Here is a 27,428-nt window from a genome sequence, read left to right on the forward strand (position 1 = left end):
AAATTTACCGCCCCTAAAGGTTGAATTAAAAGGCAACATCTCCCATTCTTAAACTCCTCCTGTTGTAGCCCAGCTAGCTAAGCCACCTGTGTTAGCTACCTAGCTACTATAAAACTGTTAGCTTTTTTTGTGTTTTATCAACTAAAAACCAAAGGAAGCTCCACAAATGTCCACAAACTTTTGTTGGGACTCACCTCGGCGTGTCTTTTCTTTAGTAAACGAGCAGTTCTGTAAACGGTACAAGCCGCTAAAAGACGTTTGCCGACCAACAAAATCTGCACATTTCACACGCACACTGGTAGCCACAACCTCGATTTATGTTTACTTTTCGGCCCCCTGTTTTTTAGCCGGAAGTGCGTCTCGTGACAACAAACTACAACCCGCTTGTGAACCGCCAACAATCTGACTTTGAATCAGTTTGTATGTAAAGCCTCCTCCCTCGGAAAACCGTAAATTAAGAGCACGCCAGCTGACTTCTGATCAGCGATACGAAATCAATGGGCTCGGCAAGGGGCGGGGCTTGAGCGGTGACGCAGCACGTTCAAACTTCTGCCGACGTTCACTGGGAAACATGTCGGCTTCCCAGACAACGACAAAGGTAGCAAACCTTCTGCAGCTCTAAAAGGCTTTTTAACGAAAATATTGTTCGTTTATCATCCTGTAGATGCTCAATTTATTAAGCAAACGCATTCCAATGATGCTGCCATTTGTACTAAGTATATGTCTCAATTTACCGGTTATAATACGTACAAGCTGTGCTAGCATTGTTAGCCTTGGTGTTATCTAACGAATTGTTGTATTATTGTTAAGGATGTTTATTTTTTTATCACTTGCGCTTTTCTACCTGCTTTAAATTGCTTTTTTGTCTTGAAAAGTCGCTTTGGAAAACCTTTGAAGGTCTTTTATGCTTTGATAGACTTGTTTTTTATTTATTTTTACCAGTAGGAAAAAAGGTATTTAAATGAGCTTTATCTGGTATAGATTACATTTTATTTTATAGATTATTATTTATCTGGTATAGATTAACTTAACATTTAGGGGCTGTTCTTTAAGGTAGAATAAATCAGTAGACTTTTCTCTAAATGCAACATATTTTTTAGCTGTACAACTAGTATTCAAGTTTTGGAAGTAAAAAGATAGCTCAGTAAAATAAAATGTTCAGACCCTTTGCTAACTATGCTTTGTTATAAATGTGTTATTTGTATGTAATGTGTATCCTAAGGGTTATCTCACGCTTTTATTTCCAAAGCACAATGAGCACTTCACCACAGATGAAGTTAGAGAGGCCAGACTGAGAACGTTGGACATTTGGACATGTCGAGAGCAGGGACAGTGGGTGGATTGGAAGGAGAGAGACAAGATGGAGAAGAAGTTAGAGAGGACGTGGAGGTAGTTGGAGTGAGGACAGAGTGAGATGGAGCAGGAAGACTTGCTGTGGCAACGCCTGAAAAGAAAAAAGCTGAAAGAAGAAGATGATGATGATGAAGAAGAACACTTCACCACAACTAAAGACAAATTAAAAGCCAAATTTTTTTTTTTTTTTTTTTATTTTGCCTTTTTTTATCCAGGTTAGTCTCATTGAGCCACGAGAACTCATTTGCAAGAGAGACCTGTTTTTTTAGGGAGCACATGGTGGGGGTTAAGGGCCTTGCTCATGGGCCCAGAGTGGGGCGAATGAGGGTGGGGGCAAGTGTGGGTGTTTCACCTACCCCACCCACAATTTTGATGTTGTCGGGGCCGGGGCGTGAACCGGCGATCTTCGGATCACAAGCCCACCTCTCTAACCTCTGCGCCACTATTTGGTAGCCGAAGAACTCTTTATTCAATTCAGTTAAATTCAAAAATACTTTATTAATCCCAGAGGGAAATTAAATGTTGTTGCAACTCGTCATCCTCATGTTATATAAAACATAAACTCATTAAAATTAAAAGCTGTTATCCTCATTGATGAAACAAATAATTTTCTTCAAGTAATTAGAAGCTGATTTTTGATTGTCTTAGAGCAAAACTAAAATGTACTTTTGGTTAAGCTGTAGTTTTTGTTTAACACATTTAATGAACATGATATAGGTGCAATAGAAAAGGAAAATGGTGCAAATGAGGGAAAATGTCCTTTTATGTCAATTTCTACTTATTGATTAGAGTTAGCTCAAATATCTACAGTTTTTTTTTCAAGAAATTGAAAATTTAGGAGACAAAATACATTTTTTTTTAGCTAGTAATACAAGTTAAAAATAGATCCAATATTGCTTTCTGTTAGGAGCTTCCTGAAAAAGATGACACAAAAACACCAACGGATTCATCACCAGGACCAGGAGAAGTAAAGAAAGGTGAGTTTACAGCTGCAGAGTGACGTCAACATTTCCTGTTCGCAGATTAAGCGAACTCCTGTGTCCCTTTGTGTCTCCTCCCTAATTTCACTGATGTAAATCTCTGCTTTGGTTGTTTGCCAGATGATGCAGCCTTCATCACGTCTGCTGCAGCCAACAAATCGGAGCCTGAAGGCGGCGAGCCGACAGAGTTGCAGCCAGAGAGCGAGGCTGCTGAGGATGCAGAGAAACAGTCCCCCGAGTCTTCCCCGCTAAATAAACCTGCTGCAGGTAAAACTTCTTCTCTGACCCAGTTACTGATTTAATCTAGATTTTAAATCTATTCAAACTTTACTTAAGATTAGAGCAAGTCACATGAAAATGTACAAACAGACATCACTAACTTATTACTGATAATAATATAATAATAATTTTAAGAATTAGTGTCATTTTTAGCAACTGCTCTTTTTTTTATTAACAGGTCATGCAGCAAAGTCCATTTCCTCAATGTCTTCGTCTCCCTCTACGTCCTCGAATTTATCGCCTGGTCGGGCAAAGATGAGTGTTTCTGGACCTTCTGCCAATAAATCCATCCACTCACCTCCTCCTTCATCCTCCTCATCTTCCTCTACCACAGTTTCTCCATCTCCTTCCGTCTCCCCCGGCCCACATAAGATCCACCGGGCCCGCAAGACCATGAACAGACCTTCGATAGGCCAAGTGAGGAGTTGGTTAATCTGACGACAGTTTGATGTGTCTGATTTTTCACTTTTCGTGATTGTTTTTGCGTCTTTTGTTGTTTTTGTTAAACAGATGAGCCACACTGAAGCTCCTGCGGCGTCAGAATCCTCCACCTGCCTCTCCTCTGATGCTGATACTGGTTAGTTACAAAACTCCCACTTACTAAGATTTGCTCTTCAGGTTGTCACACTGCTAGAATTTTAAACTTGATGCTCCCATCCACAAAAATACTTAAAGAAAAACAATTCGAATTGAATGGAAAAAGGAAAAATTAAAACTTTTTTTTTCATAATAAAATAATAAAGTGTCATGTGTTGTCATCATTGTATGTTCCCATACAAAGACTAAATTGGCTCTCTGCATTTAACCCATCACACCTGAGATGCACCTGGGTGGAGCAGTGGGCAGCTATGTAAGCTGCCCGAGGAGCAATTCCTGATTGGGTGTCCTGCTCAGAGACCCCACGAGATGTGCAGTGACTGGGGATCGAACACAGGACCTTTGGGTCCTGAGTCGGCTACCCTGCCCCTATACCATCTCAGCCCCTAAATGTTTAAACTTAAAAAAATCTAGCATTTAGGTGAAAAAAATTAAGATTATTTTGAATTTTATGGTAGCAGTACATTTGAAAAAGTTGTGCCACGGGCAACTAAAGCGGTAAAAGTAAATGGTGTCAATAAGAAACAGCTGGAGGTGCATTTTATAACAAAATAAGTTACCATAATTTCTGGGCTATAAGCCGCTACTTTTTTCCACACGCTTTGAACAAACACCATGGCTTCTACAATGCTGTGACTAATTTATGGATTTATTAATTTTACACGGGCTAACGAGTTTCATGCTGCCAAAACATTTAGCCTTGTCACACCCTTGTGCTCACTAACTACCCAATACACATCTCTCTTGGGGGTGGAACCTCGTGACTCAAAAAGACTGCCTGACCTGTATAAATAAAAGTAAAAAATAAAATTGACAAACTAAATTACCGCAAAGGTCACAGTAGACCAATGAAACGGGGAGGGGAGGCCATTTAGTGGGCGTGGTTTATATTCAAGCGCACTCAATAGTCTAGAAATTACGGTAATTGGCAACAGGTCAGTAAGAGGACTTGACATGAAAAGACTATTTTAGAAGCTGAATCCAAGAAGTAAAGATGGACAGGGGTTCACCAGTCTGTGAAAAACTGTCTAAAAATAGTTAATATGACGGTGTTCCTCGTTGGAAAACGGGAACACCAAATTCAGAGAGATTCAGAGATTCTTTATTGTTATTCGCACCGCATGTGATACATGTGGTGGAACGAAATTATGTACACGGAGTCCCAGTTACATCCAACAATAAAATGTAAAAGAATAACAGTAACGTCTCGTCGTCTACAGTTCATAATATCAAAAGTTTTGAAGGAGCTGTAGAAATCTCTGAACTCAAAGGAGAAAAACTCTTCTACAAATCACTGCCTGTAAACGCAGTTCACTGTGCTGTACACAAAGGTTGGTTAAAGCTCTATCATACAACAAAAGAAGCCAAATGTGAAACCAATCAGAAACGCAGCCGTTTTCTCCGTGCATGGACTGAGGCAGAAACTGTTCTGTGGTCAGAACAATCAAAGACTGAAAGGTTTTTGGAAACTAAATTGTCTGTATTAAAGAGAAGAGGGACCATCTGGTCCAGGGCTATTCAACTAATCTGCTCAGGGGGCCACAGTTTCTGAAAGCCAGCAGCTCGGGGGCCGGACAGCCAGCCATTAAAATCATTATGTGACTAAACCAACGTTTACAATGATCTGTTACCTTTTAAATTAGTTTATTTTATTGCAATGAATCATAAATGCAATAAACAGAACGCAAACCCAGACCCCCCACCCCTCCAAAAAAAAAGTGTGTATATATATATATATATATATAATATTATGAAGTAGGCCAGATCGAAGTCACTGCCACTTGAATAGCCCTGATCTAGTCTGTTCTCAGCACGTAGTTCAAAAGTTTGCCTCTCTGATGGTATGGGGGTGCATTAGTTTTAAATCTCTCCTAAAAACACACCTGCTTTCACTGACGTTTAACTCGGTGTGATTTGATTTGGTGTTTCATTGTTTCTCGTTGTTTTTGTGTTTCTCTGTTTCTCTGTTTTTATTTTGACGGTTTTAATTACATCTTATTATTTTTCTTTAATTACTGCCTTGATTCTTGTTGTTAAGCACTTTGGTAACAGCTGCTGTTTTTAAATGTGCTTTATAAATAAAATTGACTTGACTTGACTAGTTCAGGCAGGGGCAGCTCGCACATCTGGGAAGGCACCGTCAATGCAGAAAAGTATCTACAGGTTTTAGAACATCTGCTCCCATCCAGGTGACGTCTTTTTCAGGGAAGGCCTTGCATATTTCAGCACACACAGCGTCCGTTGTTAGCTTCATATATGAAGAACCCTGGTGCTGAACCGTCCTGTCTGCAGTCAGACCTCTCAAACTTTGTTGCAACTCGAAATGAAAAATCCAGTAGTCCCTGAGACATTTTGCTAACAGACAGACAAACTAGCAAACACAGTCACAGGAAAATACATGAACTCCTGTCACCTGTGATAAAAACAATCCCGTTTTGGGAACTGTGGAGGAAACAAACTGGACTCTGACTTCTAGCAGCTTTGTGTCGAGTTCTTAAAAGTATATATTTTTTAATTTCAAGTCCAGTTTAAAGCTTGTGGTCGAGTCAATTAATCTGTTTTTACTGAAAAATGTTGTCATACCAAAAACTGAATGTCAGATGTACAACAGCTGGATTGTGTTTCTCGTATAAATTCATGTTGTCTCTGTTTAATCTTTCTGTGAATCCAACAGTTGCTAAGAAAAGAAAACTGAGCCTTTTATCAGAGAGTGAACCTGGGAGAGTTAAAGACAGTTCAGAGAAGACTCAGTCTGTGGTAAGGAGATCATTTACATAAAATTTCCCAGGAAAGATTAAACTATTATCGTTGTCTTGTGTTAATCTTGTTGCACTTTTCTTATCTGAAGGATAAAAGCTGTTGGTCAGAGGACGATGGAGGCAAAATAATCCAAATATCCAGTCCGACCACGAGTCATTCTGAAAAGGTGCAAAGCTTTTTTCAAAATGATCATATTTTACTGACATAACTGCACACTTCATGGATAAACTTTGCTTAAATATAAAAGGGAAATGTTTGTTTTAGCTGGAAAATGGGCGAGACAAAAGTCAGCAAACTACAAACAGAGAAGATCACGTTTGTCAAGGTGTGAATGTTCATGAAGCATTCACTCTACTGTGATCCGTTGTTCTTCCGTACAGTTTTTCAGCACGATTCTCGTCCCACAGTTTTCAAACTATTTCAGCAAATCATAAATCAAAACGTTCAGCTCTTTCAGGACAATCCTGCTGTGACTTTTGGTATTGGTGCAACTTTAGCTTTTTGAAATATTTAGCCTTTACAGCCATTTTTTCCTCATAGAAAATGAATTGAGCTCATTTTACATCCTTCAAATATTTAGATCTGTTTCAACCTTTTACTGCTCCTTTCACATTTTGTTCTGCTTCAGCTTCTTTCAGCTTCCTTGTGCAAAAAAAAAAAAAAAATCTTCAGCTACTTTCAGCTAATTTCAGCTGTTTTGTGCTCCTTTCTGCTTCTTTCTGCTAAGTACAACATTTTTGTTTTTCTTCTAACATTTTTTCTGCTACTTTCATCTTGTTATGCTCCTTTCAGCTTATTTCTGCAAGTTTCAGCTTTTTCTACTATTTCAGCTACTTTCAGCTGCTTTCATGCCTTTTTTTAAGCTACCTATTTAAGCCTTTTCAGATAATTCCACATTTTTTGATCTCATTTCAACTTTTTTTCATGTGCTCTCTCCACTTCCTTCTTGTAATTTTAGCTTCTTTCTGCTTTTTTAGCTACTTTGCAGCCACCTTTTTTTGGTGCTGATTTCAGCTTTTTTCAGATAATTTTCACTTTTTTGTGCTCATTTCTGCTTCTTCAAGCAAATGTGTTTTTCCTGCTTTTTCTTGCTAATTTCAGCTCTTCCAACTATTTTTTTAGTATTTTTTTTTAGCTAATTTCAGCTGTTTTTAGATAAATTCAAGTTTTTTGTGGTAATTTCTTCTACTTTTAGCCTAATTAACTTATTTCTGCTAATTTCAGCTTGTTATGCTCCTTTCAGCTTTTTTCTGCTAGTTTCAGCTTTTTCTATTATTTCAGCTACTTTTTATGCTAAATTTTGCTTTTTACAACTACTTCCGCATTTTTTTTTAGCTCATTTCAGCTCCTTCCGCTCCCTTCTGGTAGTTTAACCCTCTTTTTGCCTTTTCAGCTACTTTTCAGCTTTTTTTGTTGTTGTTGCTAATTTCAGTTTTTTTTAGCTAATTTCCTAATTTTTGTGCTAATTTCTGCTTATTTACCGTAAATCTAATTCAGCAAATATATGTTCTTTCTGCTTTCTTCTGCTAACTTAGGCTTGTTCTTCCATTTCAGCATGTTTTTAGCTAATTTCAGCTGTTTTTCAGCAATAAGCATTCACACTGCATTTTCGCAGGAAATGCAATTTCTCCAATTAATAATTTCAAAGCTCTGTTTTGCTGATTATGTTGCAACAGTTTTGACATAAATGTAAAATGTCCTCCTCGCAGAGTTCAGAGTCGGAAACTCCGAGAGTCGTCCGGAGTAGAAACGAGAGCGGAGAGTCTTCGTGGGCTCCGTCGGATCAGAACACAAACAGAAATGCACACAGTTTGGTGGAAACAGAGGAAGGTGAGTGAGATTATCTGTAGCTATGGACCTTTTTTTTTTTTTTAATAAATCAATTTTTTTGAAGACATACTGCCTTTTTCATGTTGTTTTTTTATTAATAAAAATGAAATATAACTCCAAATATTCTGTAAACTTTTCTCTTTTTACAGCTAAATTAGCTTGATGCAGATCAGCTGTGTTTAACGGATGTGTAGCCTGAGCTTTGTGCTTTTTAAGTTGGTAAACTCCACTTCAGGGCTGTCACATGAAGAGAAAACGCACTTCAAGTATATGTTGTGTGTACTCTGAAGTATTCAAGTTTTCTCATTTCCCTCCTCCCGGTGTTAAAGCTGTGAGGAGCTCGTATGGACGGTTTGAGCTTGTTTTGTGTTTCAGGAGGATTTTTCTTGTTTTAAATGCTCATAAAGGTTTTGTTTTCAGCAGAAAGGTCTGGAGAGTACACAGAGGTGCCTTTGGGTGACCTGGACATCGCTGCTGCCGACAGCCTGACTCTTTCTCCTCCAGCTGGTGAGTTCGTCTCCAGTTACTGAAACCTTTTTGTTGTTTTTACTTAAAACACCTGAAGTTGCTGTGAAAGCTTTACCAGGCACTTTGAGCAACAAAGCAATCAGTTTCCGACCGTCCGTCCATCCATCCATCCATCCATCCATTATCTTTTATCCGCTTCTTCCGTTTTGGGTCACGGGGACAATCGGTTTCTTAAACAGGTTTTTAATTTGATCATTCAGGTTCATAAAAAAGCAACAAGTTTTACTTTGGCTTCGTCTCTCAGATGTGAATATTTTTAGTTTCGGCTGATAATTGTTGGGTTTGGTGCTGAATTTGAAGCTCAGGTGCCAACCTGATTAATGAAATGGGAACGGCTCACACGTCACACACCGCGTCGCCACCTTTAAAAACATTTTAAACTTTTGTCAGAACATAAATTAACCTGCAGCAAGAGTTAATTTTCAATCTGCACAAAAATACAGTTTTTGTTTGTTTGAGTGAAACCAGAAAACAAAGTTCTGATAAATTAAATGAATATAACACTTAATGCAACAATCATTCAAAAGTATCTGCTTGTTTTTCAAATTACTTTGCCTTGTAAAATAATTTAAATGACAATTATTATAAATTAAACGTAAGAGCGAGTACACTTGTTGAGTTTAGATTTAAACGATTCGTATATTCGGGGTCAGCGAGCTCAGTCTTATTTAAAGCGAAGCGCCTCCTCGGTGTCCTCCTCTCTGCAGAGGGAAGTGACGCAGGCGACATGGAACATCTGGAGGAGCTTCCTCTGTGCAGCTGCAGGATGGAGGCCCCTCGTGTGGACAGCACCAGCCAGCGGGTCAGCAGACAGTGCATGGCTACGGAGAGCATCAACGGAGAGGTGCGTCCACCTCTAGATCACCTGTAGATCACCTGTAGATCACATAATATTGAGTTTGATTGTTTGGTTTAATATTTACTGTCATGTGGGATTAAAGCTCATCTTTGTGGAAGAAACAAAACGTTTGATTTAGGATAATTTTTCACTTAAATGTGTTTTTTAAAACCAGCGATGAGAACTAGAATACACTGGAAAAGTAAAAGCAGCGTTACGTCAGCTTGTACACAGTTACAAAATGCTGAGCGCTGAATGAGCCAAAGACGCTGAGCACCAGCTAAAAGACAAAAGGAGCAAAATGCTAGTTGGTAGCCAAAATTATCACAATACTAACCCGATACTTAAATGGTCAAAATGCTAGCTAAAAGCTACTAGTATCAAAATGTTAGCTAAAACGTTTTAAGTACCAGAATAGTAACAAAAAGGAGTGGAATGGTAGCTAAAAATGTAAAATATGAAAATGCTAGGTAGAAACTTTAAATAGCAAAAGGATACCTAAAAACTAAAAGTGGCAGAATAGTAGCAGAATAGTAGCTAAAGCTAGCGAAAAAGGAACATAATGGTAAGTATCAAAAGGTTAGCTAAAACGTTTTAATTACTAGAGTAATAGCAAATGCTAGTTAGAAGCTACTAGAATCAAACGGTAGCTAAAACGTTTTATGTGCCAGAATATTTGTCAAAAGGAGTGGAATGGTAACTAAAATGTTAAAGTACAAAATGCTAGCTAGAAGCTATTAAATAGCAAAAGGATACCTAAAAACAAAAAGTGGTAGATAGTTAAGAAAAAGGAACAGAATGTTAGCTAAAATTCAAAGTATCAAAAGGGGTAGCTAAAACCTAATAGTAGCAAAGACGAGTTAAAAGCAGCAGAATGGTAGCTAAAATCCAGAAGTATCAATATGTTAACTAGAAGCTAAAACAATCAAATATGTAGCTTTAAACTGAAAATATCATCAACAAAAATACAGATTTTAAAGAGTATTATTTTTCAAAAGATTTGAAGAGCTCTCAATGTATTTCTTTGGGTAAAATGTCTGTAACTATTGTTAATTATTTTGAAAAGTATAAAAGTTGATCAAACTAAAAGTCACAGAGCTTCCATCTCCTGAATGAGCCGAATGTTTTGATTTATAAAAGGCTGAAATAGCACAAAGTATGCAGAAGATAAAGTATGCTTTAAATAATTTAAAATGAAGCCTTTAAACATTTATTACAGGAAACAACACAAACCGCAAATATTGTCTATTACCTTCCAAATCAAAGTGATTTAATATTCTTATTAAAGCTACTCTTTTTTTATTTTAATTTTTTTATTTAAGCCGTTGGAAAATGCAAACACTGAACTAACTGAGCATGTTTACGTACTTCAGAAAACTTGTTCAGTCATGAAAAAGATGATAAACAAAACTGTTTTTAGCTTTAGAACGTGTTGAAAAGATTCAAACCCACATTTTTCTCTCCTGCGGCGTCCGTTAGCTGCGATCCTGCACCAGCTGGACCAGTAAAGGAGAAACAATGCGGCCGTCCAGTCGGATTCCCCTCATGGTTCTCTGCGACGTCCATCGCTCTCACATGGTCAAACACCACTGCTGTCCCGGGTGTGGATACTTCTGCATAGCAGTAAGTGAGAACGTTTTTATTATCCATCCTTTATCTTTACCTGCTTCTTCCTCTCTGGGTCACTGGTGTCCATATCCAGCAATCACAGTAGGAGGGGCGGGGGACACCCTGGACAGGTCTCCAGTCCATCACAGGGACACATAGAGACAAACGAACAACTGTTCACACCTAGGGACAATTTAGAGTTACCAATCAGTCTAACATGCATGTTTTTGGTCTGTGGGAGGAAACCAGAGGAGAAAACCCACACATGCACGGAGAGAACATGCAAACTCCACTCAGAAAGGTCCCCAGCCAGGATTTGAACTGACAACCTTGTCTCTGAGAGGCGACAGCTCTACCAACTGAGCCACCGTGCTGCCGATTGTCTTTATTACTTTTCCTTTTTTGAAACCAAAGTTTCTCCTTGTTCTTATCTTGTTTCTTGGTCTTTCACATCTCGTTTGTTCCTCTTTCAGGGCACTTTTCTTGAGTGCTGCCCAGACCAGCGCATCACTCACCGTTTCCACCGCGGTTGCGTGACGGTGCTGAGCGGCGGGCGCAGCAGGGCGAGCGGCGGCGGCATGCTTTTCTGTCCTCACTGCGGCGAAGATGCGTCGGAGGCCCAGGAGATCGCCATCCCCTCCTCTGCCTCGTCCTCCGCGGCCACTGTCGTCACCATGTTTGCTTCCTCCACGACGACTCCCTCTCTGCCCCCGTCTGTCCCCGCGGCTCCTTCTCTCACGGCCTCAACGGGAGGGATGAAGGATGGGAAGATGCCTGAAAGACCCGTCAGGTGGAAGATACCTACCTTGGTCAAATCTTAAACGCATCATTTGTCTGTTTGTAGCGATGATGATTTAAAGAAGCTTCTGTCGTTCGCCGTCTTTTCAGTGCTCGGATGCGCAGCCATGGTTTGGTAACTCCGGCGGTGGAGCAGCAGCAGCAGACTCCACAGCCCGTAGCCTCAGCGGTCACCGTAGCCGCAGTCCCTCCAGCAGAGGAGGGAGTGGACAGCGTGGGACCATCGGTCTGCATGCCAAACGGGAAACCAGTCAGTCCCAGCACACTTCCACCCGGACCCAGCAGGGCGGCGCTGCAGAAAGCCATTCTGACGCAGGAGACGGAGAGGTCAGGGAGCAGACTCAGATTTACGCTTTGCTTAAATGCTGATCAGGAGATTAAAAAAAAAGGGATGCTTAAATTTTTTTTATATTTTATATAAAGATGCTCCACTCAGATTTATCTTTGACACTGGATGCAAATCTATTTCTATAATAGAAAAACACTTATGATAACTCTTGTTAGAACAACATATTCTGACTATCTTTGAGCAAATTGTTGCTTTTGATTAACCAGGAGGAAGAAGCTGAGGTTCCACCCTCGACAGCTCTATCCTGCCACCAAGCAAGGAGAGGTTCAGCGAGTGCTGCTGATGCTGAGTGAGTGGCAACAAACGTCATGAACTGCACTCATCACACCGTTTGTCTTGTCCGTGTTTTAAAATAAAGATCGTGTTGCGTGAGGTTATAAACGTCACAAAAACGGAATATTGGAGGTTATTTTTTTGCTCTATCATTTTGAGATTAAAAGTAGTCCATATAAAACTTGTACTGTAATAAAAAAGATTCTCCCCAGAATCTCCACCTTAACATGGTGGAGGGTTTTAAATATCACTGTGATCCAGTCTGCCACGTTTCTCATGTTTCTCATGTTTCTCATGTTTCTCATGGCAGACATGCCTCAGAGAAGGAGTTAGACTTGGAGTGATCCAAAACTCTTCATGAATGAAACGTATCCATCAGGAACAGGATGTCACCTCCACGTGGACCCTCCACCTGCGAGGATAGTCAAGGTCAGGCGCAATGCAAGCCGGGCGTCACGCAAGGGAGGGTCCCTGGCCATGCCACATCTTGGCAGCGTAAACTAGCTCTAGGGACGTGGAATGTCACCTCATGGTTAAGGAGCCGGAGCTCGGGTGTGAGGTTGAGCTCACCTTGATGCACAGCTCTGCAGCCCAACTCCTGGAGAAAAGCTTGACTCTCCAGTTGCGCAGGGAGCGAGGCGTAGTCTGGGTGTGAGGATTCTCACAAGCCCCTGGCCGAACGCTTCGGTGTTGGAGTTTTCTCCGGTGAACCAGAGGGTTGCTTCTGCTGCTTCAGACTTTTTCATTCAACCTTTATTACCAGGTAAATCCCATTGAGCCTCTGGGACTCGTTTACAAGAGAGACCTGAATTTAACAAAGAGTGATGACAACATTGAACAACAAATAGACAGTCATAAAGGATGCGTACAAATTGAGAATAACAAGTGAAAATAAAATGGTATTTAAAGGAAAAGAAAAAAAACAGCTAGATTATAAGGCGGTGTAGAAAACTAAAAACAGGAACGTCTGCATTGGTTCCTGCCAGGAACTTAACAGATGTTTGAAGCCACTTAGAGAGGTCAAGGTCGAGAGCTTCAGATCTTTTTGTATGATATTCCAGGAAACAGGAGCGGAGTAGGAGAAGGCCCTTTTGCCTAGTTCAGTCCTCACTGAGGAAACACTGCAGGTAATAATGTCCTGAGAGCGCACGCTGTAGCTGCGCTCATGAAATGACACGTATGAGGAGATGTATGAAGGCAACAGACCAAGAAGTGATTTAAAGATGAAAATGTACCAGTGGTGAGAGTCTGTGTGAAGTTAATGATGACCAGTTAACCAGTGAATACAGGGTGCAGTGGTGGGTATGGTAGTTACAGCCACTTATGAATCTTAGTGCACCATGATAGCGTCCAACAGGGTGCTTGTAGGAGCGTTCATGTAAATAATGTCACCGTAATCAATGGAGGGAAGGAAAAGTCACATTTACAAGGTGTTTCCTAGCATTCAGAGTTAGACAGGATCTATTTCTGAAAAAGAAACCCAGTTTGACTTTCAGTTTCTTTACTAGGTTTTCCATGTGGAGCTTAAAAGAGAGATGCGAGTCGACCAAGATACCCAAATATTTATAGGAATCAACAAATTCAATATGGACACCATTTTGAGGATAAAATCAGAGGAAGAACTGCTGGGACCGACTTGCTGGAAAACCTTAGCAACTTTTTTAGCTCGACAATAAACAACTTTGTCATCAGCATAGAAATATAAGGATGCATCAGGGATGTTCTGACCTACATTACCTATGTAGATTGTAAAGAGGGTGGGTCCTAAGACGGAGCCTTGTGGTACACCATTGATGACTGTTAAAAAACTGGAGGAAATACCATTATGTTGAACACATTGCCTCCGATCTGAAAGCTAGAGAACTAACCAATGGTGTGATCTGAGAAACCAATTTATGAGAGATTATGACACGATGTTGTGATCCACAGTGTCAAAGGCTTTAGACAGGTCTAAGAAAAGTGCAGCACAATAATCCTTCATGTGAGGCTGCAGGAGGGACTGCAGTTTGTGCTCCTGCACCAAGCAGCAGTTCAGATTACCTTGGAGTCTCTGGACGGTGTCCTGGAAGGGACGTCTCTCTAAGGTAGTTATTTTAAGAGTTCTGTCAGTCGTGGGATAAAGTAATTTACTTCCATGCCATTCAGAATTTATTATTCCCTGTTTGTATACAAAAAGTTAAATATCGCCTCAGGTGTTTTTTCATAGAGTGGACATCTGTAACTTATTGGATATTAAATCTAACAATTATTGTCTTGTTAATATTACCAAATTACAGTCTGTTACAGTTCATAAAATTTTTTCTTCTTTTTTGAGCTTTTAAGTCATTTGTTCAGATCTTTATAAGTAAGGTTTGTAGACGTGTTATGAACAATTAATATCTTACCTGTTGTAGATGGCTCTTTGAGCCGCTGTAGCACTTCCAGGGCAGTGTGGGGGAACCTCCAGATCATATTTCTGCTGGAATGAGCACATAATGGGACTGACGGGAGTGTAAAATAAAGTTTTATAAAGATTCAGTTGTAGTAACATCTGCGGCAGGTAAGGTAATAGAACTCAGAATTAAACTTTAAAAGATCTGAACAAACTGGGCTCCTTTAAACCTACGCTTTAGATTATTTTAGTCTACCAGCTGATTATCGCATTACATCAGCATGTCTGGATTAGTTGTGCAACAAGAGTAGACCCTCATGGGTGATTCAAGACTGATCTGGCTCCACATTTCAGCTGGAAGTCAGTGTGTCCACTTGAATTGTCCTTGTGTTCCAGTGGAGGGCATAGATCCAACATACCAGCCTGAATCTCAGAACCGGCGCTCTGCTCTTCACGCTGCAGCTCAGAGAGGGCTGCTGGAGGTCTGCTACATGCTGGTTCAGGTAAAACACTCAACCCACCGCCAGCATCTTCTTCACACGTGGACATGTGAATATTTCCTCGTCATGGAGTTTTCGTTTTGGTTTTAGGCCGGAGCTAATGTGGACGCCAAAGACAAAGACCTGAGGACCCCCCTGTTGGAAGCCATCATCAACAATCACATCGACGTGGCTCGGTACCTGATCCAGAACGGCGCCTGCGTCTATCATGTCGTGAGTGGAGCTGAAACGCAAACCTTCCTGTTAACCCGGGAGGACGTCTCGAAACGTTTTGAGTTTGTCTTTTTCTTGTCAGGAGGACGATGGGTACACTGGCCTTCATCACGCAGCCAAGTTTGGAAACTTGGAGATCGTTAAAATGCTTCTGGAGACCGGGCAGGTTGACGTGAACGCACAGGTGGGAGAAGGGCTGCAATAAAAGAAAGAATCTGATATATATTTTTATGTTGAAGTTCGTTTCTCGTCATTTTGAAATAAATATTTAGTAAAATGCAGCATTCTTTGATGAAGAGGTGAGCCTCTTTAGAAACGATTAATACACCAACATTTTCCAAAACTGCTCACAAAATCAGTCGTTTTAGTGTTAATTTATTTTTAAATACAGCCTTTGAGATGTTTTGTACTGCCTAGAGTGGAAGAAGCCGACTAGCTCAGGTTGACATCCCAAAATATTTCAGCCCATTTAAATAAATATCCTTAAAGATCTGTTGTTTTGGGCTGTTTTAGGACAGCGGCGGCTGGACGCCGATCATCTGGGCTGCGGAGCACAAACATGTTGAGGTGATCAAGACGCTGCTGAACAGAGGAGCTGACGTCACCATCAACGATAAGGCAGGTTTATACAGCTAATGTGCCATTTTTATTTCCCGCAATGAAAGGTAGTAGTTGACTGTAACTGCATTCATTAAGCTGTCTGTTAGCAAAATATCTCAGGACCCACTGCATGGTTTTTACTTAAACTCTCAGGAAGTAATCATTGGAGGTACATCTACAATTGATAGTGTGGATGCTTAATAAGCATTCACACTATTGTGATCCTGTTTATATTTATTATTATTCCTACTTCTTATAGTTACCTTAAACTGTTCTGCATGTTTTTCTGCATCTTTCTCGTTCAACAATTTTTGTGCTATTTCAGCAAATCATATCAAAATGTTCAGCTCTTTCAGGACAATCCTGCTGTTACTTTTGGTTTTGGTTCAACTTTAGCTTTTTGAAATATTTAGCCTTTTCTGCCATTTTTTTTCTCATAGAAAATGAATGGAGCTCATTTTACATCCTTCAAGTCTTTAGATCTGTTTACAACCTTTTACTGCTCCTTTCACATTTTGTTCTGCTTCAGCTTCTTTCAGCTTCCTTCTGCAAACTTTTTTCCAGCTACTTTCAGCTGTTTTGTGCTCCTTTCAGATTTATTCTGCTAACTACAACATTTTAATGCCTCTTGTAACTTCTTTCTGCTAATTTCAGCTTGTTATGCTTCTTTCAGATTATTTCTGCAAGTTTCAGCTTTTTCTGCTATTTCAGCTACAATTTAGCTATTTTTTGCTAATTTTAACTTTTTCAACTAATTCCACAATTTTTGCACTCATTTAACCTATTTTATGACTAATTCAGCAAAAATGTGCTCGCTCCACTTCTGGTGATTTAAACTTCGTTCTGATTTTTAGCTACTTTTCAGCTGTTTTTTGCTAATTTCTGCTTTTTTAAGCTAAAATCAACTTTGTGTTCTCATTTCTGCTTCAACTGAGCAAACATGCTCTCTCTACTTACTTCTGCTAGTTTAAGCTTGTTCTACCTTTTTCAGCTTGCTTTTTAGCTTTTTTTTTTTTTAGCTAATTTCAGCTGTTTTCAGATAAATTCAAGTTTTTGTTGTAATTTCTGCTACTTTCAGCCTAGTTAACATCCATCCATCCATCCATTTTCTTTACCCGTTTATTCCATTTTGGGTCACGGGGGTCGCTGGTGCCCATGTCCAGCAATCACTGTGCGAGGGGCGGGGTACACCCTGGACGGGTCGCAAGTCCATCACAGGGCCACATAGAGACAAACGAGACAAACAAACATTCACTCTCTCACTCACACCTAGGGACAATTTAGAGTTGCCAATCAGCCTAACATGCATGTTTTTGGTCTGTGGGAGGAAACCAGAGTACCCGGAGAAAACCCACGCATGCACGGAGAGAACATGCAAACTCCACCCAGAAAGGCCCTCGGACCGGGGTTTGAACCAGGGACCTGCTCGCTGAGAGGCAGCAGCTCTACCAGTTGCGCCACCGTGCTGCCTGCCTAGTTAACATATTTATGTTAATTTCATCTTGTTATGCTCCTTTCAGCTTTTTCTGCTACTTTCAACGTTTTAAGTAATTTCAGCTACTATTGAACCGTTTTATGCTAATTTTAGTATTTTCAGCTAAGTCTACAATTTTTTAGCTCATTTCAGCTCTTTCCACATTCTTCTGGTAATTTAAGATTTTTTTTCTGACTTTTCAGCTTCTTTTCAGGTACATTTTGCTCATGTCGGCTTTTTTTAAGCTAATTTCCTGATTTTTGTGTGCCTTTCTACTTATTTAAACCAAATTCTGCAAATGTGTTTTCTTTCTTCTGCCAACTTTGGCTTGTTCTATCATTTCAGCATGTGTTTTTTTTTTTAAACTAATTTCAGCTGTTTCTTAGCAAGTTCTTCAGCATTAGGCATTCATATTGCATTTTTGCAGGAAATGCAATTTCTCTAGTTACATTTGGAGTTAACCTAATTCAAGATGGCTGCTCCAGCTAATCTACTTATGCAAACATAAAAATATCTTTAGGTTTATTTTTTACAGATATTGAGCTAAAAATTGGGGTGGTAGTAGCTGAGAGTCATGTCCATCAGATACTCTAAGTGCAAACAAATCACGTCGTATCTTCGTTTCAAGCTTTGGCTGACAAGGCAGCGGGCGATATGCATTCCTTCAATGAATGCTAGTTTTATTTGTACAAACAATGCTCGTCAACATTTTTCTGACATAACAAAATGTCTCTAAGACAAAAAATAATGTTGTATTTTATTTTTATCATAGTCTGTTGTGTCCACTGATCATCCAGCAGTAGAACTTTTTTTACCAGCTTGCACTTGTTTCATCCTTCGGGGTGCAGGAAGTAAACAATAACCAGCATTTATGCAACCTACCGGGGAGTTACGACTCAGAAATAACAACAGAACCAGACTTGATGGATTGAATTTACAACGATAAAGATTCTCGTTAAGCAGCACAAAGACTTTTCTTGTGAGGGAATAAGAATCCATCTGAGAAGTTTGTGGAAACGCTTAGAAGCCATGACTGATGGTTAGCTGGAAAAAAAAAAATCTGAATGGTTCCTGGTTGTTTTAGTTGCTCCTGCATTATTTTACCTGTTTCGGTCTTGAAAAGCTTTTAAAGGCAACACGTTGAGCATGCTTAAAGTTAAAACTGCTAGAATCCCAGTTTTGTGGTTCAAAGCAAACAAAAGACAAATTGTCTAAAGATGGAGGCGGTTGGTGAAGCAGTTCTTCTGTTTTTCTGCAGGAGCTGAATGTTTGTCTCCACTGGGCGGCGTACGCAGGAAATGTGGACATAGCAGAGATGGTGTTGAACTCCGGCTGTTCGCTCTCCTCGGTTAACGTGCACGGAGACACGCCGCTCCACATCGCTGCCAGAGAGGGATTCTTAGACTGCGTTACGTGAGTTCATGCTCAGTCACCATTCACTTTTTTTCTTTCATATATATACCACATCTTCCTCCGTACACGTCGCACCGCCCTATAAGTCGCATCAGTCCAAATATGTCTAATAAAGTGGAAAAATCCATAAATGCATCGCTGCGCCGTACACGTCGCATCGATTATGCGTCACCGCTGACAACCTGGAAACATGGGCCGGTGTTGTGCCAAAAATCTATTGGCTGCCAAATGGCGGCCGTGGGAGCGTGCACAGGAGGACTTTAACAAGAATTTAACAAGATTAACACTTAAAAACAATGATTTGTTTGCTCAACAGTACAGTAAAGGTGTGTCTCGGTCTAACTTTTCCTTAATAAATGCACTTTGACGGTCAAATCAGCTGCATTTTCAAAAGCTGATACGCAGAAACAGAAATGCGCAGAGGGAGGACTCGCTGTGCAGTTCTTCAAAAAATTTAACAAGATAACCACCTAAAAACAATTATTTGTTTGTATCCTGATGCATGCTCAATAATCCAGGTAGAAAAATCCAAAAAAGTTCAATCTGGTCCTCTGGACATTCAAAAACGACAACAAATGAATGTCCAGAGGACCAGATTGAACTTTTTTGGAATTATTTGTTTGCTCATCTTTACAGTAAAGGTGTGCCTCAGTTGAACTTTACTGAATAAATGCACTTTAATGGTTAAATTAGCTGCGTTTCACCGGGGCGATGCAGCAAAATGAAGCTGATTTGTTAGTTGCTCCTGTCATGATCCCGGAGCTGGACTTCGGTGGTAGCTATGGCAAGCCAATTGTGTCACTAATAGCCACTTTTTACATATTCCATGACACAACGGTATGCCATACTTCTCGACTGCCATCTAGCGACTGAAAATGGTAGTGTTTGATACTTTCAATGTCAGAATGAATGAAAATGGTCATATCTCTGCCAAAAATGGGTTTATGAATATGGGGAAAAAAACAAATAAGTTGCTTCGGTGTATAAGTCGCAGGGCATGCAAATTATGCAAAAAACTGTGCCTTATAGGGCAAAAAATACGGTATATATATTTTGTGTTTTCTTTTAATAGTTTTTCATAATTTGTTTTGCAGTCTACTTCTATCTACTTTGTGCCATATTAGCCAATCATATACCATTTAGAAATAAAAATGTCCCATGACATTTGGATTTTGTAGCTTTTAGACTTTTCAGAATATTCAACTTACAAATATTCTGCGAGGTCGAAAGGTGAAGCACCCACACCTGCCTCCACGGTCATTCTCCCCTCTCTGGACCCTTGAGCAAGGCTCTTAGCCCCCACCATCTGCTCCCCCGGGTGCCCTAGATGGCAGCTCTCTGCTCCGCACAGAGGGCTGTGGTAGCTCAGTGGTCTGTGGTTGTGTCAGGAAGGACATCCGGCGTAAAAATAATTGTCACGTCTTCGTGCGACTTAGTTCACTGTGGTGAGCCCTGAAGAAGGGAGCAGCTGAAAGAAAAGTAGAAATGATCCTAACCTGCATGTTTTTCATCTAAAGTACCACCAGGAAAATCCCTTCATGTTTTTAAGGGTTTGGTCGTCTCGTCTCTTTCTGCAGGTTGTTTCTGTCCAGAGGAGCAGATATTGACATCGTGAACAGAGAAGGAGACACGCCCCTCACCCTGGCGAGGGCCGACACACCGGTGTGGGTTTCTCTTCAGATCAACAGGAAGCTGCGACGAGGAATAACCAACCGCCTGATTCGAACAGAAAGGATCATCTGCAGGTACGTTTACACGACTCCCATTTTCTTCTCCTGATTTTTATTCCTCAAAAAACCAGAATCGAACGCTGCGGTTCGTGTTTTCAGTGACGTCGCGCAGGGCTACGAGAACATACCGATCCCCTGCGTGAACGCCGTGGACGACGAGGGCTGCCCTTCAGATTACAAATACGTTTCCGAAAACTGTGAAACTTCAGCGATGAACATAGACCGCAATTTCACACACTTACAGGTGATTTTTTTTTAGTTTCACATGTTTATGTTGTGGTAACAAGAACTTTAATGTTATGGTTTTTATTTAGAAAAAATTGCATCATTTATTATTATTATTTTTTTTTTTTTTTTTTTTTTGTCTTCAGCACTGCAACTGCAGTGACGACTGCTCATCCAGTAACTGTCTCTGTGGTCAGCTGAGCATCCGCTGCTGGTACGACAAGGTAAAACGACACTGACAGCATTTTATAGAAGAGATCAAATGAAACTACCTATTTATGTTGTTTTGAACTCATTTTGCGCTGTTTAAAGAACATCTTTTAACATTTTAACATTGAATCAGAAGCTGTGTTTCACACTTCTGAATCAGCTGATTTATTTTCATTATTATTTTACGCCCATTTAAAGGCGGACGTTTTCTGGTACAGTCTCTGTAAACGTTCTCTCGTGCAGACCGTAACTTATGATCTGCTCAAGATAATTTATTGAAACTGGATACGCTCTAAGGTCAAGGTCACAAATCAAGGCTAAAGTTTTCAAACGGAGGTCTTTTCTTGTCCGGGCCGTAACTTCTGATCTGTTCAAGATATTTCGATGAAACTTGATACGTATATGGATCACCACTAGAAGGAGTCTCAACCTCTTCATCAACCCCACTCTGACATCTGGGTCAGATTGTTTTTGCTTTTCAGAATCAGTTCTGTACTCTTCAGATTTATTTCACGGAACTTGATACAACCGAGTGCCATCACTGAGTCAAATATGAACATTTATTGCCTTGTATGTTCCATTTTCAGTCATTCAGTAGATTTGTAATCGTTCGTTATATGACTTTGGTCATATGAGAAGTGACCTGCAGTAGTAACACGTGGATCTCAGATACCACAATGGGGGTGGTATTTTGTGTTGTTAAAGTGGTAAATGTTGCATTTTCCATGTGGCCACATAACTAATCTTAAACACGAGATGAAAAAGTATACAAATGTTTTTGTTTCCATCATTCCAGAGTCACAATTTAAGAAAAAGCGCTGCTAGAAACTCATAGCTCAGAGATAATCGGGCCGTCGCTATAGATTGCCGTGTAATAGTTTGTCGACGTATGCGGTGCTGGTGCTTATTTTTATCAGGGACTTGAACAAAAACACGTCCTTGTTTTCTGTCACCAGGACCAGCGGCTGCTTCAGGAGTTCAACAAAATCGAGCCTCCGCTCATATTCGAATGCAACATGGCGTGTTCTTGTTATCGAACATGCAAGAACAGGGTGGTGCAGGCAGGAATAAAGTAAGTCTCACACAACTGCCAGACAAACCACAGACGTGTTTATTTTAAACATGGCTTTATTTCTAACCTTTCCCCAGCTGACATCGTCTGCTCAGGTTTAAGATTCTTCAGTGCTTGTGGTTTTTCACTCTCTGTACCCTCATAATTAAATTTCTTCCCTTCAGAGTTCGTCTGCAGCTCTACAGGACCGAGAAGATGGGATGGGGAGTTCGAGCGATGCAGGACATTCCCCAGGGAAGCTTCATCTGCGAGTATGAGAGGATTACTGCTGCCACACATCCAGCTGATTTTTAATTTAAAAGTAAAAAAAATATATATGTTTTTTGTAATATATGTGCAGATATGTTGGAGAGCTAATATCTGATGCTGAAGCTGATGTTAGGGAAGATGACTCCTACCTGTTTGACCTGGACAACAAGGTAAACTCTTTAAACTGATGAGACAACTTTGGTTAAAAAACAAACGGAGAGGAGTCCTTTTTTGGAGTTGATGTATAAAGAAAAACAAACAAGTTCAAATTAGCTGACCCTAAAGAATTAATAGGTTATGTGGTGTATTTATATGCAGTCAATGTCTTACCTGCAGTACACAGTGTTCAGAGCGATCCATAGTTACATAAACACTGGTCACGTGTAGGCCTGTCACGATAAACGATAAATCAATCAATCACATGATAAATGAAAATTATCGACCTCATTTTCATTTATCGGCTTCATCGTTTCTTCATATCTCTCTTTCTACTGAAGACACTGGATGACAAAAGGCTCAACTCCAGTGCTCTTCACTGACCCCTCCCTTTCTCTTTTCTCTTTAAAATCCATTTAACCGTCTAAAATCACGTTTTTGGATCGTTAAAAGCAGCTAAGCTGAGAAGCTAAGCTAACAGGCCGACCTCGGGGAAAAACCGCCGTCTTGTCAAAGCTCCAAAACTCATGGTTGAAATCCGTGCCTTTGTGTAAAAAGTTGTTTTTCTCTGCAAAAAGAAGCTGAGAACTTGTTTACTGATTTAAAAAAAAAAAAAAAAAATTATTAAAAGCTTTGTGTGAAAAATGCTTTGCTAAAGCGCTCAAACCGCACAGAGCATCCACCATTTTGACAACCGAAAAAAAAGGAAAGCGAGACAGCCCATGTCCCGTCATGAGGCCTCTCTTCCATTTTTTTTAAAGAGACACGCTGCTCGCTCCCTCACTATCCATCCTTTGGTTCAAACTGTATTATACTGTCATTCGGTGGTCAAAAAAATATACTACACACAAAACAAATTAACCAACATTTCTTCTTAAATTTGACAATAATTACTAATTATTGTCAAATTTCAAACAATATTATCGTTTATTGCAATAATTTCTGAGACAATTAATCGCCCATCAAAATTTGTTATTGTGACAATATGAAGTACTGCAGCAATGGCCATCATTACCTGCACTTGGTGTTTTGGTAGATATTGGTTAAATAGCTCTGAGTAAGGGCTGATTATTATTGAATAAATAAATAAAATGCATGTAACATATTAATAAATTAATATTAGAATGTATATAAAAATGTAAAAATGCCTGGAAGCTGAGTGCATTAAATGGATTTAACAAAATTCAAGGCTGTAATGGCATTAAAAAGTATTAATTTTGATTCTCTATGGCATTAAATATCTTTAATTTGTTTAAAAAAAAAACAAGCTGAGTGATTTTTGAAACCATTCAGCCAGACTCGTTTATCGGAGTGATGTTGTAGTGTTGCACAGAGGAACACGCAGAACCGTTGTTGTTTCTGGCTGGTTGGTGCTCAACTGTCAGAAGATCGCACGTTGCTGCAAAACAGGAAAAGTTCAGGAACGTGCAGAAAAGAAACTGGTGAATGCAAACTCCATCTAACATGGCTGTAAATAGAGGAGTTTAGAGCATGGCTGCAGCTCGACCTCAGTTATGATGGTAAAGGATTTTTCAGGACAAAAGACATTTTGTTGAGCCAAAATTTGTTTAATTCAATTCAGTTTATTTATATAGCGCCAAATCACTACAAAACTGTCTCAGAGCTCTTTACAAGAACATTCACATAGAAAAGCCAATTAGTAAAGTTCTCTATCTAAGGAAGCAGCAGACAAGTTGAATCTTGGCTTCGTTGCAGTCTCCCATCCTGAGCAAGCACAGTGGCAACAGTGGAAAGGAAAAACTCCCTTTTAACAGGAAGAAACCTCCAGCAGAACCAGGCTCAGGACAAGCGGCCATCTGCTTTCACCAGCTGGGGTTGAGAGGAACAGGAAGGAGAGACGAACACAGAATGGCAGGTCCAGATGTTGGTCTAGATGTAGGTCCAGATGTAGGTCTAGATGTAGGTGCAGGTGTACCTGAAAGACAAAAAACACATGTTAAGGATAGAAAAAAAAAATTACAAATACAAAACGGGTTGAGCAGAGTAAGTAAAGACAGTAGCAGAGTGAAAAAAAAGTGTGGTCAGTTTGTCCTCCAGCAGTCTAAGCCTATAGCAGCATAACTAAGGGACAGCTCAGGAAACCCAAGCCGACCCTAACTATAGGATTTATCAAAAAGGAAAGTCTCAGTCTTAAAACTGGATAATGTGTCAACCTCACGGACAGAATCTGGAAGTTGGTTCCACAAGAGAGGAGCCTGATAACTGAAAGATCTTCCTCCCATTCTGTTTTTGGAAACTCTAGGAACCGCGAGTAAACCTGCAGTCTGAGAGCGAAGTGCTCTGTTAGGAAAATATGGAACTATAAGACCTGTAATATAAGATGGAGCTAGGTTGTTGAGAGCTTTGTAGGTTAGAAGTAAGATTTTGAATTCAGTTCTGGATTTGATGGGGAGGCAGTGGAGAGAAGCTAAAACTGGAGAGATATGAGTCAGTGCATGAGCGTGCAGAGCCTGGTAAAGTCCGATTCGGTTGGATTAACACCTTGAAGAGCTGGAAGAGGTGGACAGAGAGGCCTGGGCCTCCCTGCTCAAACTGCTGACCCCGAGCATAATACAACTCCTGAATTTCTGTCAGTGGTTTTTGTTTTGGAGCGGCACCACGTGGTTAATAGAGCACCTCTTTGTAAATGTTCTGAAAGGCCCCCTGACCCCAGAGTCAAAATTATGACTTGGAAAATTACAAAAAACTGCCTCAAAATCCAACATGGCTGCCTTGTGATGACAGCTACAGCAACCAACTATTTATTTGTCCTTCTGTTAGTTTATATCTTATTAAATAAATCTCATTATTATCTCAAGGTAAGGGATAGATTGAAAAAGAATGACCTAACGGTGAATAATGGCCCCTGCAGCCGTTCTAAACTGCCTCGTGTTTACCTGCAGGAGCCGTTTGTTTAAATGGTCCTTTGTGTGTTTCCTGTGAAGGATGGGGAGGTGTACTGCATTGACGCCCGGTACTACGGCAACATCAGCCGCTTCATCAACCACCTGTGTGACCCAAACCTCATCCCGGTGCGTGTGTTCATGCTGCATCAGGACCTGCGGTTCCCCCGCATCGCCTTCTTCAGCTCCAGGGACATCCTCAGTGGGCAGGAGCTGGGGTGAGGATGCTTGTTTTTCCTACATCTTCCTCTTAATTAGTCTTTAATCTGCCTTTTCCTTTTAATCAGCTGTATGTGTAAATTTAATTTTTACAGCATATAAAGTTGAAACCTGTAAACATCTGTCCTCAGGTTTGACTATGGAGACCGGTTTTGGGACATAAAGAGCAAATATTTCACCTGTCAATGCGGATCGGAGAAGTGTAAACACTCTGCCGAGGCCATCGCCATGGAGCAGAGCAGGCTGGCTCGGATGGACGCCTGCTCAGAATCAGGAACCGACTATGGGATGCTCATGCTGGGAAACTCTTAAAACACTTACCCATAAGGCCTTTGGTCGAACCTGGTTTACACACATTTCAATGCTAGGAATGAATTTGGTTTGTTTTTCGTTCCTGGTTTGCTAAACACGGTGCTGTTACGCTTTTAGTTTTCACTTGAATCCTTTTCAGAAATCGTCACTTTATCATATTCACTATAGCAGAACCTACAACCTTTATGTTCAAAGGTTATAACATATTTGTGATTTCTGTTTATACTGTAACTTTAGTGTATCTGTCAAACGGCTCATGTTTTGACACAAACCTTCTGCTTCAGGACTCAACATTCTCTAATCAGTCACGCATGTAAACACTTTTTATTAAATTCAAACGTGTTGTGTTGTGCCACCAACCTCCTGCACCTTCTGTGGTCCATAACTCAGACCACTGAAGTCCACCTCAGACTCCGTGAGGAACCTGAATTATTGTGTTCTTTTGAATGTTTGCGTTGTCATTTTTATACTTTTTTTTTTTCTCCGTCACTTGTAGTGAAATAAAATACAAATAAGTTCATATTTGGTTTCTGTTTTATAAAAAATATATATCATTTTTTTTGTATTATGTGCGATAGTTATTAAAACGTACTGTACATGGATATTTTATTAGTGGTTAGGAGTTTGCTTGGTTTGAGGTTTCAAGGCTGTAAATATAATTTACATTGCTTATTATTGTCGACGGATAATTTTGTCTACTCTTATCTATTACAAATATGGACTCATGGGGCAGTGATGCACAGAACAATTTAACTTTTCATTTTATTGGCAGACATTCGATTTGGCTCAGGCTAATCTGCAGTAGATATGCTTGAACTTTTTAATAACAAAACCTCAATGCAGTCTTTTTGAGAGGGAAATCAGAATACAGTTACAAACTGAACACTTCTTATGTTTTATTTTTTTGTTTCTGTACTAAAGAAAAATGTCCAAAAACTAGTAAAGTAAAAAAAATCATTGCTTTATGATCTGTATAAGCCAAAAATGGTGGAAAGTAAAAGAGATTAAAATAGTAATATTAATTTTAAGTACATGATTTTATTTCGATAGAGCATGTAATATAAAGTATCTGCAAGTACACTTTAAATGATGTATCTGTTGTTCTACGTCTCTTTCATTCAGTTTAATCGGTTAGAGAGGAAATAAATGATACTGCTGTCACTGATAGCTAGCAACAATATTTTCCTAATTTTAACAATCGTATAAAGTTCTGGTGCACTGAGGGCATTTTAAGGGTCATAACAAGTTCTGATATGTCAGAGATATAGGGCTATACTACCAGGTAAAGGTGGATTTTATTAATCTATTCTCAAATAACCCTCAAAAAAGTGCTTAAAATAAATGAAAAACTGACTCAAACTGAACAAAACAGCAGAAGAAGCTGAATGTAATAACAATAAAACATTTTATTTGAAGGTGCCTTTCATGGCACTTGTATACTGTTTCTTCTTATTCATTCAACCTTTATTTAGACAAGTTAATCCCACTGAGCCTCATTTACAAGAGAGACCTGAAATATTTTTGGGTGTAACTGGAACCTTGAGTACACAATTTCTTTTCACCTCATGTGCCACGTGTGTTGCAAATG

General features: G+C 39.9%; 1 protein-coding gene across 1 annotated transcript; it reads left to right on the forward strand.

Moving 5' to 3' along the window:
- Positions 1–563: 563 nt before the first annotated feature.
- On the forward strand, positions 564–26,003 carry ehmt2 (euchromatic histone-lysine N-methyltransferase 2). Its single transcript, XM_037693305.1, has 27 exons — positions 564–598; positions 2,261–2,330; positions 2,454–2,600; positions 2,791–3,029; positions 3,123–3,189; positions 5,884–5,966; positions 6,058–6,135; positions 7,679–7,799; positions 8,220–8,306; positions 9,035–9,171; positions 10,645–10,788; positions 11,247–11,563; positions 11,662–11,898; positions 12,127–12,209; positions 14,961–15,067; positions 15,155–15,277; positions 15,360–15,461; positions 15,791–15,895; positions 18,610–18,764; positions 20,342–20,509; positions 20,594–20,738; positions 20,866–20,943; positions 21,886–22,001; positions 22,166–22,252; positions 22,342–22,420; positions 25,352–25,527; positions 25,660–26,003. The coding sequence occupies exons 1-27, from the start codon at positions 572–574 to the stop codon at positions 25,838–25,840; spliced, it is 3,459 nt and encodes a 1,152-aa protein (XP_037549233.1). The 5' UTR covers positions 564–571; the 3' UTR covers positions 25,841–26,003.
- Positions 26,004–27,428: the final 1,425 nt, after the last annotated feature.

Source organism: Nematolebias whitei, chromosome 19 (genome assembly GCF_014905685.2).
Source record: "Nematolebias whitei isolate Nwh7 chromosome 19, NemWhi1, whole genome shotgun sequence".
Taxonomy (NCBI): domain Eukaryota; kingdom Metazoa; phylum Chordata; class Actinopteri; order Cyprinodontiformes; family Rivulidae; genus Nematolebias; species Nematolebias whitei.

What these genes read in the sequence shown, in the direction of transcription:
- ehmt2 (XM_037693305.1), top strand. Translation starts at nt 572, where the DNA reads ATGTCGGCTTCCCAGACAACGACAAAG. An exon ending in ACAGAAAGGATCATCTGCAG is followed by an intron (nt 20,510 to 20,593) that starts GTACGTTTACAC and finishes TCGTGTTTTCAG; the next exon opens with TGACGTCGCGCAGGGCTACG. An exon ending in GCAATTTCACACACTTACAG is followed by an intron (nt 20,739 to 20,865) that starts GTGATTTTTTTT and finishes TTTTGTCTTCAG; the next exon opens with CACTGCAACTGCAGTGACGA.